The 13170-nt window shown below is 39.5% G+C and overlaps 1 protein-coding gene across 4 annotated transcripts in view; it reads left to right on the plus strand.

Annotated features, from left to right (window-relative positions):
- The window catches only part of LOC121681596 (two pore calcium channel protein 2-like), a 225836-nt gene that overhangs the window by 26764 nt on the left and 185902 nt on the right, over window positions 1-13170 (plus strand). For all 4 annotated transcript variants that reach the window (XR_006022199.1, XM_042061418.1, XM_042061417.1 and 1 more), the window contains exons 3-4: window positions 5561-5625; window positions 5730-5806. Coding sequence is in view for 3 of the 4 variants with exons in the window: in XM_042061418.1 (XP_041917352.1) it covers window positions 5561-5625; window positions 5730-5806 (142 nt within the window). In the remaining variant the exon portion in view is untranslated. The remainder of the gene's footprint in view (window positions 1-5560; window positions 5626-5729; window positions 5807-13170) is intronic.

The raw sequence follows: 13170 nt of genomic DNA on the forward strand, positions 1-13170 counted from the left end.
TGGCTTTCCTGAGTAGCTGATTGAGTTCCTTTTGCACAGCTTTCAATCCAGCCCTATCTTTATTTCTGAATGCTGCCTTTTTCCTATTAGTATAGTATATAATATAAACTCTTTTGATCCCGTGAGGGAAATTTGGTCTCTGCATTTAACCCAATCCGTGAATTAGTGAAACACACACAGCACACAGTGAACACACAGTGAGGTGAAGCACACACTAATCCCTAGGCAGTGAGCTGCCTGCAACAACAGCGGCGCTCGGGGAGCAGTGAGGGGTGAGGTGCCTTGCTCAAGGGCACTTCAGCCGTGGCCCACTGGTCGGGGCTCGAACCGGCGACCCTTCGGTTACAAGTCCAAAGTGCTAACCAGTGGGCCACGGCTGCCCCTCAAATCATATTGATGCAGTCTTTAATGTCTTTAGTTATGTAGGGCTTATTGTTTGGATAGACCACAATTTCTCTTTTATTAAGAACGCTGTCTACGCAGTAGTTGATGTATGCTGTGATCGTATCTGTGGTCACATCAATGTCTGTATCATAAAAAACATCCCAGTCGGTGCACAGGAAACAGCCTTTAAGAGATTCTATCCCCTCCTCATTCCAAATAGTTACAGTTTTCACTTAGGGTTTGCTGCGTTTGAGCATGGTTTTGTATGTTGGTATTAGGTGAACAACGTTATGGTCTGAGTTGGCCAGGGGAGGTTTGGGTTTGGCAACGTATGCATTGCTGATGTTACTATAGCATTTATCGAGAGTTATTTTGTTGCGTGTGCTGCACTTGATGTACTGTTCGAACCCAGGGAGTGCAAGTTCTAATTTGCAATGGTTAAAGTCGCCCATAACGAACACAGGTGCTGCTGAAGAACACTGTAATTCATTGTGTACACAGTCCGCAATGTGACTATCTGCTCTTGCCGCATTCCCATTCGGAGGAACGTATACAACACACACTACCGAATTCCCTTGGGAGATACCGAGGTCTCAAGTGCAAGTGCAAAAGCTCCACATCTGGACAGCAAAGTGTGTGCTGTGTTAATGGATGAAGTGAAGACAAAGAAGTGAAAGAAAGTGGGGAAGAGAAAAGTGAGCTATCCAGTTCAATGGAGAGACACAGAGAAGAGGTTCCATTGAAGTTGCTGCAGTCAGTGAGAGAGCACAGGTGCAGTTGATAGCATTCATTAGAGTTATTAATTCATAAGCATTTATTAAAGTCATTAATTAGCTCTGTGAGGGGGCCTAGTTGAGCAGCTGTCAGTTGATCATAGTGCCAATGCAAAGTCTATGGGGAAAAATAAGCTTGATTTATGTCCTTTTCAAGACCTACGTTACAAAGTTTGAATGGAGTTTATACATTAAACGGTTAAAGCTGAATAAGACAGAGAAATTTGGTGGGAAGAATAATAACTAGAAATGCAATTCCCAAGGAATTACCAGTGCATGAAAATGCAAAAAACATGATGTAAAATATCATACAGAGTAAAAACAAACAATGCAAATATAGTTACAATAGTGTTGCTAGTAGTGTTGCACGGTGCACCGATACTACAAAAGTATCGCGATACCTAATTTTATTAGTATCGATACTTTTAAGAATGACCATGTTCTTTTGAACTAACATGCGTGTGCTCAAAGCATGCTTTTAGTGCCTCCTCCCTAGCCTGTGCGTCATTTCTCCTCACACACGTATGCGCAGCTGTCACAGTGAGACATTGCTGCTAGTTTAAGTGCTGTTGCAACACATAATAATAGGCTAATATCAAGTTGATTTGCTCACTTGCATCTTTCAAGTTTGTGTTGCTAACCTACCTAGGCTATTGGATTTGGGGGATTTAACGTCATTTAGAAATAGGCAACGCAACCATGGCAAACTTTTACATCTGGCGAGAGCTCCTTGCTAACTATCCCGCTAGCTCAGGTCATGTGTGTCATTCGTGGAGTGATCACTAAAATCATTAATGAACATTGCAAGACACTTAGCTCTTCTATGATCCCAGAAAGATTTTCTTCGACTTGTTGGTTTTTTGAACATTTATTTTATCTAATGAAATAGAAAATAATGAATTGCATCCACATATCCAAACGCACTATGCGCAACTATTATTCACTAGCCTAAAGCCGTGAGGCTGAAGGCTACTCTCACATATTTCTTAAAGTGACAGGCACTCAATTACACCTACAGAATACACAACCAATATGCACTCAATTAGCCCTACACACCACAATAAAGATATGCTTAAGTGTAATACTTTAAAAATCAATATGAAGTAAACAAATAAAAAAAAAATTAGCCACTGATAATTATGCAGATTATAAAATACTATACATTATTAACAAAATAACGTTATATAAATTCCAAAATATATCAAATAGAAACATATGACATAAGCCATCATTTTCCGTATGTGTTTGTGTGTGTGTGGAGAGTCAAGCAGAATCTAGGATGGCCACTGGTGTGGTTATCACAATATTCAATATTACTGATGACGTGGGTGGGAGCCTCCAAATCGAATACATTTTTAGAAAAGTATTAAAAAAGTATCGAAATCGCAATTCTTGACCTGGTATTGGCATCGAAACAATAATTTTGGTATCGTGACAACACTAGTTGCTAGGGTACATATGTTGGTTGTTATGTCAAATGAAGTGGTTACTATGCTGGTTGCTTGGGTAATCCTGTTGGTTGCTATGGTGGTTGCTAGGTTGGCATTGTGGTGGTTGCTAGGCTGTTGCTAGGGTATTTGACATGGTTGCTAGGCTGTTGCTAGGGTACTTGAGGTGGTTACTAGGCTGTTGCTATGTTAGTTGTGGTGGTTGCTATGCTGGTTGCTAGGTTAAACTCATTGGTTTCTATGTTGGTTGCTAGGTTGTAACTGTGGAAGTGGTTGTTAGGCTGTTGTTAGGATATTTGACATGGTTGCTAGGCTGTTGCTAGGGTACTTGAGGTGGTTGCTAGGCTGTTGCTAGGGTAGTTATGGTGGTTGCTATGCTGTTGCTAGGGTACTTGAGGTGGTTGCTAGGCTGTTGCTAGGTAAGTTGTGGTGGTTGCAACGGAAGAATGTACGTGTGTGAGGCGTTTGGAAAAATAGCTCCACAGTTTTTCAACGAATGGTAAAACACCTGTTGGAAAGCATCTTTTGCAGCGATTTTTGTGTGAGCATATCAGCCCCTGACCACTCGGTAAGTTTCACGTCATTGTAAACGAAAGTTTAATGCGTTTTAGAAAGATTGTTCCAGTGCACCTATGCAGCGTTGTGGAGGTGGGGGGGTGCTACTACAGAAACCGAAAATTCTCAGGACAGCATTCTCTCTCCTGCGCAAACATTATGTCCTGCATATGTGTAGTTCTACTGCATAACGTTTCGCAGAAATGGCCTACTGTCACACTGCATGGTAGGCTATAACCAAAAGCACACATTTTGTAAATAAGCGGGTATAATTTTGTTCTAATTAATATTCGCGGTCCGAGTTGCGGTCGGGTTGATTAAAATATCGGGCGACCGCAGGCCGCTTGTGACCAAACCCGCGCAACACTGGTTACTATGTATTTAAAAGTGGTCGCTATGTTGGTTGCTAGGGTAATCATGTTGGTTGCTAAGGTGGTTGCTAGGTTTCAATAATGCAGTGGTTCTTAAACTTTTTGTCTGGCGACCCAACCAGAAGTGGTTGCTAAATTTTCACATGAAATGGTTACTAGGGTATTGCTAGGGCAATCATAATGAGAAGTATTATATAAAAAGTGATTGCTATGTTGGTTGCTAGGGTACTTGAGATGGTTGCTATGTTGGTTGCTAGGGTTATCATATTGGTTAATAAGGTGGTTGCTAGGTTTATTACAGTGCATGAAAATGCTGTGTTCTGTTCTCCGGAGTCTTCTTCTTTTTATTATTCTTCTAACCAAAATATCTGTGTCCAATTTCAGCTTCAACCATTTAACGTAGAATCTTTGTTCAAACTTGTAACGTAGGTCTTGAAAAAGACACTTAAGCAATGCATTTTTCGTTTTTTAAACTTTATACTTTTTGAGATATAAAAAAACCCAACTTAGTTTTCCCCATAGACTTTGCATTGGCACTATGACATCATAAAGGGCTAATTAAACTGATTGCACCTGTATCAACTGTTTTCTGCCCAACTAGGCCAACTCTCTCTCTTTCGTCTTTCCATTCTACAAGGATATAAGGCACATTCCATTAAATTTTTTTATCAATCCGTCTTCAAACCATTCACTCATTAAACTATCTATCAACATCCAAGGGGGGTCTAAGATTGTCTTGGTAGTGTATATGTCTAATTGAGTGCATGTCACTTTAAGACGTTTGTGAGGGAACCCTTGCAATTGTAACACAGTTAAAAGGCTGCTGATGTGTGGATGCAATTCATAACATTTTCTATGTAGTTAGTTAAAATAAAGGTTCGTACTTCTCTTTGGGACAAGCACTTTTGAGTCTTGGAAAACACTTTTTCACGGTTTTGAACAAATTTGTGCAGCATTGTCACGATGCTAAGCGGATTTAATAGCAATTTAGCCCGCCCGCAATGCTTCTATGTGGCAACAACAATCCTTCACCAATCGTTAATGTTTTGTTAAATGCACATGCAGAGGAGGGGCAGCGGGCTCCTTACGAAAGAGAGCGGGATGGGGCAAGGAAAGGCTGCGTGCATAAAAAACGCAGCTCAATGAAAGGATTTTATCTTATCTTTAATTTAAATAGTACAACATAGAACATTAATGTGTGTTGATTTCATGGCGCCCCGCCACAGATTAGTCAACGTATGGGAAACACTGTATCTACATTCAACTTTTATAGTTACATTTTATAGTTACTACATTCAACTATCTACTCTGTCTTAGGCTTTAAGCACACAATCTGGCTCTCTTAAGACTACAGATCCTGTTCAACTATTTCCTCTGCCCACAACTGTTTTAAAATAAAAGTCCTCACTACAATAATTCACTATTAAATAATTTAACCATTTAAACTATTCAACTATTTAACTGTTCAGCCATTTTCATGCACTGGTACTTCCCCGGAATTACATTTTCTAGTTACATTTATTTAATATTTTTTTTACAGCGTATTGTCATACATGTTATATTTTGTTTATATATATAATGTATTTTTCTAAATATTTATATCTATGTATCAATGTATAGTGAACCCCTGTGTATACAGGACAGGTGACCTATGACCTATTTAAAATGGTGATGGTCTTTGTTTGTACAAGTCTAAAGAAGAGCCGACGTGCTTGAAACGTGACTTTAAGGATTGAATAAATCAAAGCAAACTGAGAGCAAGTGTGCGGACCTTCTTTTTTACTTTGAATGTTTTTTTTTGTTTTGAAATTTTGTTTTAGCATTTGGGGTCTTACATCTAAATAGGGATTTAAGCCTAAGAAAATATAAATATGGTTACCTAACTAGTTCATTCCAACTGATGTTAACGTATAGTGTTTGTATTGTCCACAGCTTATGAACCAGACCTGAAAATCAGTGTATATGTACACCTATTCTCTGGATGTCAATCATTAACATTTAACCCTTTATCTTATCCATCATATCCAAGATGATGCTGATGATGATGATGTCTACATACAACAAGCTGTCATATTCCTTGAAGATGCTATACAGGTGAAAAAAAAAAATATTTGATTTGGTATTGGTACTAATACTGATGACCTAATATAAGTTTTTATTCTTTATCATGTTATTTGCCTTCTGTTTCTGTGCTATAGTATCGCTCAATCAACCATCGTGTGGATTCTCGTTCACTGCATTTATACAGATGGTACTATTCAAGGCTCTGCCAGTGGTGAGTTAATTTAAAATATATTTTTTGTCAGGTGCAAGATGACTAGTTAACTAAATGGCCAACTACGATTTTGTTAATGCAGCACTAAAGAAGATTTGTTCTTGTGTAACAGAGGCGAACTGAGCTAGCATGCTAGTTGCGCGTGTAAATCCTCACACCCCTAACCTTAAGAACGCTTCTAACCGCTGGGTTGGAAGCCTGGGCTTTTAGCTCAGTGGTTAGAGCGTTCGACTCCCATGCCGGTGTGTGTTTAGGTGGCGGGTTCGAGGGCTGCGAGCGGCGGACTAATTACGACCTCTGTTACAGTGGTGCCGTGACCCGGATCATTGGAGTGAGGATTTAGGGCCGTGAGCGGCGTGAGTGGGTTCGAGGGCCGTGAGCGGCGGACGAACTACGTCCTCTGTTACACTCGGGGTACCCCTACAGTTGAGAAGCACAATAATAAATTAACTTATTAATATAATAAATGTGCATCTTTGTAACAAACTATAAACATAACTCAGATACAATATATATGGAATGCACAGACAGCAGTCTGTAGAAAGAGAGTCTGTAGAAAAAGAGCTCAAAATTCCTGTATTTCAAGTAAACAAAATTCAAGTAGCCTATCTATTTGTGCTTTACTATAGGGGTGTCATAGAGGTGTCACGATCCTTGATTCGGTTTAAAGGTCCACTGTGTAACGTTTTCAGTTGTTTGTTAACAAAATCAACATTCCCCATTCAGAATGTGGCCCCATTTATGTTTAATTACCACCACCAGTAATTCGAAGCATACCTATTGGCTTAGAAATCCTCATTTACATATACATAGCTGAGGTCTCCATGTACGTGCGTCATTTTAAAATAACGGTGGCCAGCAAGGGACATATGCAAAATACAGCTCCGTCTTTGGTGTCTGCATGCAAAGAAAAACATGGAGGTGCGTCTTTGCGTGTATACGCATACCATGCTTATTTCGACCCTCTGCCCAACATAGCCGGAGATGCCATTGGTAATCGTGATGATGGTGTCCATAATGGACGTGGTACAGACAGCAGGGATAGTAAAAATAGGGCTCTGAAGAATTACAAAGTCACCCGCAATAGGAACTGATTTGACCAGGCTACTTTATTGTATAGTAGCATAGGGTTTGTGGTTATAGTAATAGTTTACTATTGTTGGTTTACATTTTAGGCCTACTGTTTTCCTGTTAATTTGTTATGTGGATAATATGACAAAAGAAAAGAAAGTAAACTTGCTCAAATATGTTCAGCGTCCAGTATTTACTGAAAGGTGCATAATTTGAGGTGCTTGCCATCCAGTGGCATCATAATATGCAAACTAGATGGGTAAATTTACCCTCTTCATAAACTTTTGTTTATACTCAAAGATTTTCACATTTACGGTAGGACTTTATCTCTGACCACTTTCAAGCCATGGCCTTTTGAAATTTTGATGTAAAAATCCAATGGTGTTGCTTTTTTAAACCCTGGCACCTACATTTGCCAGGTTTAAATAAGTTATGAGAGGAAAATATTTTTATTTGGTGTGATGTATTATTCTTGAACACTGACGTGGCCCTCCAATCAGATGACGTTGGCAGCAGTGGCCCCCAGCTCATTTGGGTTTGAGACCCCTGCTCTAGACTATATCAGTGCACTGATAACGCAAGGACTGAAGATGGTCTCTGCCAATTTTGGTGAGGATCCGCTGAAATTTGTGACCTGTGAAAACTTGTACGTGTTTTGATTAAATCCAATATGGCGGCCGAATCAATTACGATGACATCAGAAGTTGGCCTGGGTCGGCCTAAGGACCTCCAACAGTATTACCAGACACCACTAGTACATTTTAATTCCAAACACAACAGCAGCTACAGCCAAAAGGCATGTTTCTTAATTACAGTGCCCCCTAGAGGCCAAAGGTCACCAGATTTATTGAGTGTCCCCCTGATTGGGTCCTGAGTCCATGCACCCAGTTTGGCTTTGATACATGCAAGGGTTGCTGAGATATGAGCTAATTTCCTGTTTGGCGGCTTCGCCGCAAATTTCGATTGGCTGTTACAGCCGAATGCTTCTGTCAATTGTTCCAGAAAGCAATGCACTGATAAGGCATGGTCTGAAGATGGTCTCTGCCAATTTTGGTGAGGATCCGCTGACATTTGTGACCTGCGAAAACTTGTACGTGTTTTTGATTAAATCCAATATGGCGGCCGAATCAATTATGATGACATCACAAGTTGGCTTGGGACGGCCTAAGGACCTTCAACAGTAGTACCAGACACCACTAGTGCGTTTTAATTCTAAGCACAACTGCTGCTACAGGCCAAAAGGCATGTTTCTTAATTACAGCGCCCCCTAGAGGTCAAAGGTCACCAGATTTCTTGAGCGTCCCCCTGATTGGGTCCTGAGTCCATGTACTAAGTTTGGTTATGATAGATGAATGGGTTGCTGAGATATGAGCTCATTTCCTGTTTGGGGGCTTCGCCGCAAACTTCGATTGGCTGTTACGCACGAACGGTTTTAGTTCCGAAGACAAAAAGCAATGCATTAATGAGGCATGGTCTGTCGATGATATCTGTGAAGATTGGTGTCGATCGGACAAAATTTGTGACCTGTGAAGAATTAGTTTCACTTTCACTAAAATCCAATATGGCGGAAAATCCATCATGGCAGAAAATGACGTCATGGGGTGCGTTGAACTCGGCTTGGTCCAAGGATTCCAACGGTATGTTATTTTTCAAAATCTGGTCAACAGGTCAAAAGTTACGTGCGTGAACGCACGTCCAACTTTGGCCTGTTGGTGGCGCTAGAGCCCTCGAGGTGCTGACATGAAACTTGGTGAAATTAATCATGGGACTGTCCCCAATCGGTGTGCCAAATTTCACAACTTTTTACCAGACGGTTCTATGGGCTGCCATAGACTCCAATGGCGGAGGAAAGATGTTAAATAATAAATATAGCTGCAAGCAGCAATGTGGGGGCCAAGCAGTTGAGCAGGAGTTGTCATGGCAACCTAATGTTGTTACATTATACACACACCCAATTAACCCCCCATCCCACACACACACATAAACCTCCTCTCCCACACATCCCAATAACCCCCCACACATATGCATACCTCAAACATCACCAAATGTATTGTGCGTAGTCAGGTTGCAGTCACGAGTCCACATACCAAGTTTGGTGTCGATACGAGAAAGTGTTGATAATTATAGCACCCCTAGTGGTCAAAAGTCACCAAATTTATTGTGCGTCCTCAGGTTGTAGTCTAGAGTCCACATACCAAGTTTGGTGTTGATACGAGAAAGTGTTGCAAATTATAGCACCCCTAGTGGTAGGTTGCTAAAATTATTATGTCTCCTTAGGATGTGGTCCTGAGTCCATATACTAAGTTTGGTTTCGATACGTGAAAGCATTGCTTAAATATGAGCCCACTTCCTGTGATTATAGCGTCGCCCTAGTGGTCAAAGGTCATTACATTTATTGAGCCTCATCCTTATTGGGTCCTAACCCCATGTACAGACTTTGGTTTTTATATGTCAAAGCGTTGCTGAAATATGACAATACTTCCTGTGATTATAGCACCACACAGTGGTCAAAATGCACCAAATTTCTTGAGCCTTCTCCTAATTGGGTCCTGAGACCATGTACTGAGTTTGGTGTTGATACGCGAAAGCCTTGCTGAGATATCACTTCACTTCCTGTTTGGCGGCAAAGCCGCCAAACTTGATTGGTCGTGACGGGCGACAGGTTTTGAATATGGCTCCAAAAAGGAATGCGTTTATGAGTCATGGTCTGACGATCATCTGCGTCAAGTTTCGTGAAAATCGGATAAACTTTGTGACCTTTGATTCCTTTTAAGTGTTTTTGATTAAATCCAATATGGCGGAAGATCCAACGTGGCGGAAATTCCGGATCAATTACGTCGACATCACAAATTCACATCTGTCGGTCTTATGATATCCCACAGACACCACTAGTACATTAACATTAACAGACACCAATAGCAAGTTTTAATTTCAAACACATTACCCGTAACAGACCAAAATGTAATTTTGCTCATTATAGCGCCACCTATAGGTCAAAAGTCATCAAATTTTTTGAGCCTCCTCCTTATTGGGTCTTGAGCCCATGTACTGAGTTTGGTTTTGATACATTAAAGCTTTACTGAAATATTACTTCACTTCCTGTTTGGCGGCTTTGCCGCCAAACTTGATTGGTCGTGACAGGCGACAGGTTTTGAATATGGCTCCAAAAAGCAATGTGTTTGTGAGTCATGGTCTGACGATCATCTGCGCCAAGTTTCGTCAAAATCGGACAAACTTTATGACCTTTGATTCCTTTTAAGTGTTTTTGATTAAATCCAATATGGCGGAAGATCCAACGTGGCGGAAATTGACATCATGGGGTGTGTTGAGTTCGGTCTCATCCAAGGATTCCTCAATTTGTATGGTTGAAACTTTAAGCGCATAGATGTAATGCAAAATCTGACACATTGGGGGTGCTAGAGCACTTGACATGAAACTTAGTGAAACTAATCATATGACTATACCGAATCAATGTGCCAAATTTCCCAACTTTTGTGGGAAATTCATTTCATGGTTCAATGGCAAATGAGCGTTTCGTTATAATAATAAGAAGAAGAACACATAGAATCACTATGGGTTGCCTCGCAGCTTCGCTGCTTGGCCCCCAATCACTATGGGTTGCCTCGCAGCTTCGCTGCTTGGCCCCCAATAAAGAATAATTAGTAAGCAAAAACAAAGGCAAAAGTAGTAAAAAAAAGTAATAAAAGAAAAGGTAGAATAATTATCAAGGCAGATTCAGAATTTGTAACTCGGCACAGTTAGCAGAAAGCATCTGAGAACAGTTTGGTCTTAAGTCTAGATTTAAAACTGGCTACAGTTGGGGCCTTTTTGATGTCATCCGAAAGTTGGTTCCACAGCTGAGCCGCATAGCAGCTAAAAGCTGCTTCACCATGTTTAGTTATAACTGTAGGCTTTACTAGCAGGTTAGCAAGGACTTAAGAATTGGAGTAATGTGGTCAGTTCTTTTAGTTCTTTTAGTTTTTGAATCCTAGCTGCTGCATTTTGTATCACCTGAAGCTGTTTAATAGTCTTTTTAGGAAGGCCTGTGAACAGTCCATTGCAGTAATCAACCCTGCTGGAGATAAATGCATGAATGAGTTTTTCTAAGTCATGTTTTGACATCAGCCCTCTGAGTTTGGCAATATTTTTGAGGTGGTAAAAAGCTGATTTAGTCAACAACAAAAAAAAGCTGACAGTATCCTTTGCCTTCAACCCTTTTGTGTCAAGGAGAGTGGCAACCCTAAGTCTTTCCTCCTTTTTACCAAATATAATTACTTCAGTTTTTTCTTTGTTCAGCTGAAGAACATTTTGAGACATTCAGGTGTTGATTGTTCTATACACTGACACATAGATTTAAGAGGACCATAGGCGTTTGGTGATAGAGCTAAGTAAATTTGTGTGTCATCTGCATAGCTATGATATGAAATCAAATTATTTTTAATAATGTGTCCAAGTGGGAGCATATAGAGGTTGAAATAATTGTGGCCCCAAGATTGGTGTTGAGGTACAGTTTCCGATGGCAACAAAGAAGCTTTCTATAGAGGTCCAACATTTGATGGTAGTTAGAGTTATGCTGTTAGGCATTTAGTTGAGAGGTGTTTGTTGATTTTGGATTACTTTGTTATAGCTCTTTGCCAGCTTAGACAAAAAAAGCAGGTCAAATTATTTTAACAGCTACAAAAATAGATGACCTTAGATAGCCATATAATATAATAAAATATATTTTAATGTCCACATGATGGAATTTGTTTTAGCTCAGCATAACCCATTGATAGACAACTTAGATTTAATATGTTTGTTTATTTGTATTTGCATTGTATTCAAATACAAAGACATTTTACAGTATGTGAGAGTATGGTCTGTTTCCTTCAATTGATGAGTATGGTGTTTGGTGCATGGTTTTCCTAATGTATTTGTGCTAATTTAACATCTTGAGCCTGTTTCTATTTATCTGGATGTTTTGCCTCATGCCACCCTTGAATTAATCAGTGCCCCACTAGGGCCACCCTTGTTAAAAATGTCTAGAATCGCCACTGGTTGAACCCTTGTTAAAATCCATACCAAACAACCAACGAGAAAGCAAATACATTAAATCTGCCACGAGTTTTTAAAACTTGCTGCTGGCTAGTCAAAACTCCCAAGTTGTTACAGGCTGTCAATTCTATCAATGCAAGCCTAAAGTTTAGTGTAGCTGCGGGTTAGTGGGGAAATTAAAGCTAGTCTAGTCACAAAGCAGGCAGCTTTAAATTGCAGTACTATAAAATGACCAAATAAGGGGAACCAATCACATCCTAATCTACCTAATTTGTGTGGGAGAACTTTGTTTCATCATCTGCATTTGGTTAAGTTTCCATTCTATTCAGGAAAATGTATAGGCCTACAGTGTTTAGGTTAATCATAATCATAATAAGACCTACACACATCAGATAGATAGATAGATAGATAGATAGATAGATAGATACTTTATTGATCCCCAGGGGAAATTCAAGGTCTCAGCAGCATACAGACAACACAAACACATTCTTTAACAGCAGAAAGAGTAATTAAAGTGTATAATATAAAAACACAACTAAGCAATAAGGACAGTAGAAGATAAAGAATATGCTAAATATACTAAAATACAAATTATACTAACTAACACTTAATCTAAATCAATTCTAAAAACAGTATCCACATAGTGGTGATTAATCAATCAGAGGCGCTTGCAATGACTGAGGCAGGGACTGAGCCTGTGATTCTCTGTGCATAGTAAGGTATGGTAAGGTGCTCTAAGGTGCTCTGTGTGAATGTCATCAAAATCATCAAATCATCAAAATGTATTCCTGATTTCATGATAATAATGCAAATACTGCAAGTAAAATCCCAAGAAATATTAATTCCTATGTTTTCACTTTTCAGCAGACATTAAGATGCTACAATGGGATGATTCTGAAATATTTTTGCTGTTCTAGGCTGGTTATCGAAATAAATAAGCCAATGAGTCTAAATTAGTGCCTCATATCCAAACATCAAAACACTCTCATTCTTAATTCTGACATATCAATGACTGTCTGTGTGGTAGAATGAGTATGAAATACAGAAAAAATCAATAAAATATCAAATGATGCCATTTTATCATAGTGAGTCCAATAGGGTTAATATTGCTTACATTTTAAGTGAAAGTTATCATTGTTATCATAACATTGTGCTATAAAATAGAAGTTAAGGTATTTTGCCTTAGTATGACCGATTGTCATTTTGTGGGCAATACTAAGACAGAATACAGTAACTTCCAAAAAAGGGTCAAAGGTCAA

Source organism: Alosa sapidissima, chromosome 14 (genome assembly GCF_018492685.1).
Source record: "Alosa sapidissima isolate fAloSap1 chromosome 14, fAloSap1.pri, whole genome shotgun sequence".
Taxonomy (NCBI): domain Eukaryota; kingdom Metazoa; phylum Chordata; class Actinopteri; order Clupeiformes; family Clupeidae; genus Alosa; species Alosa sapidissima.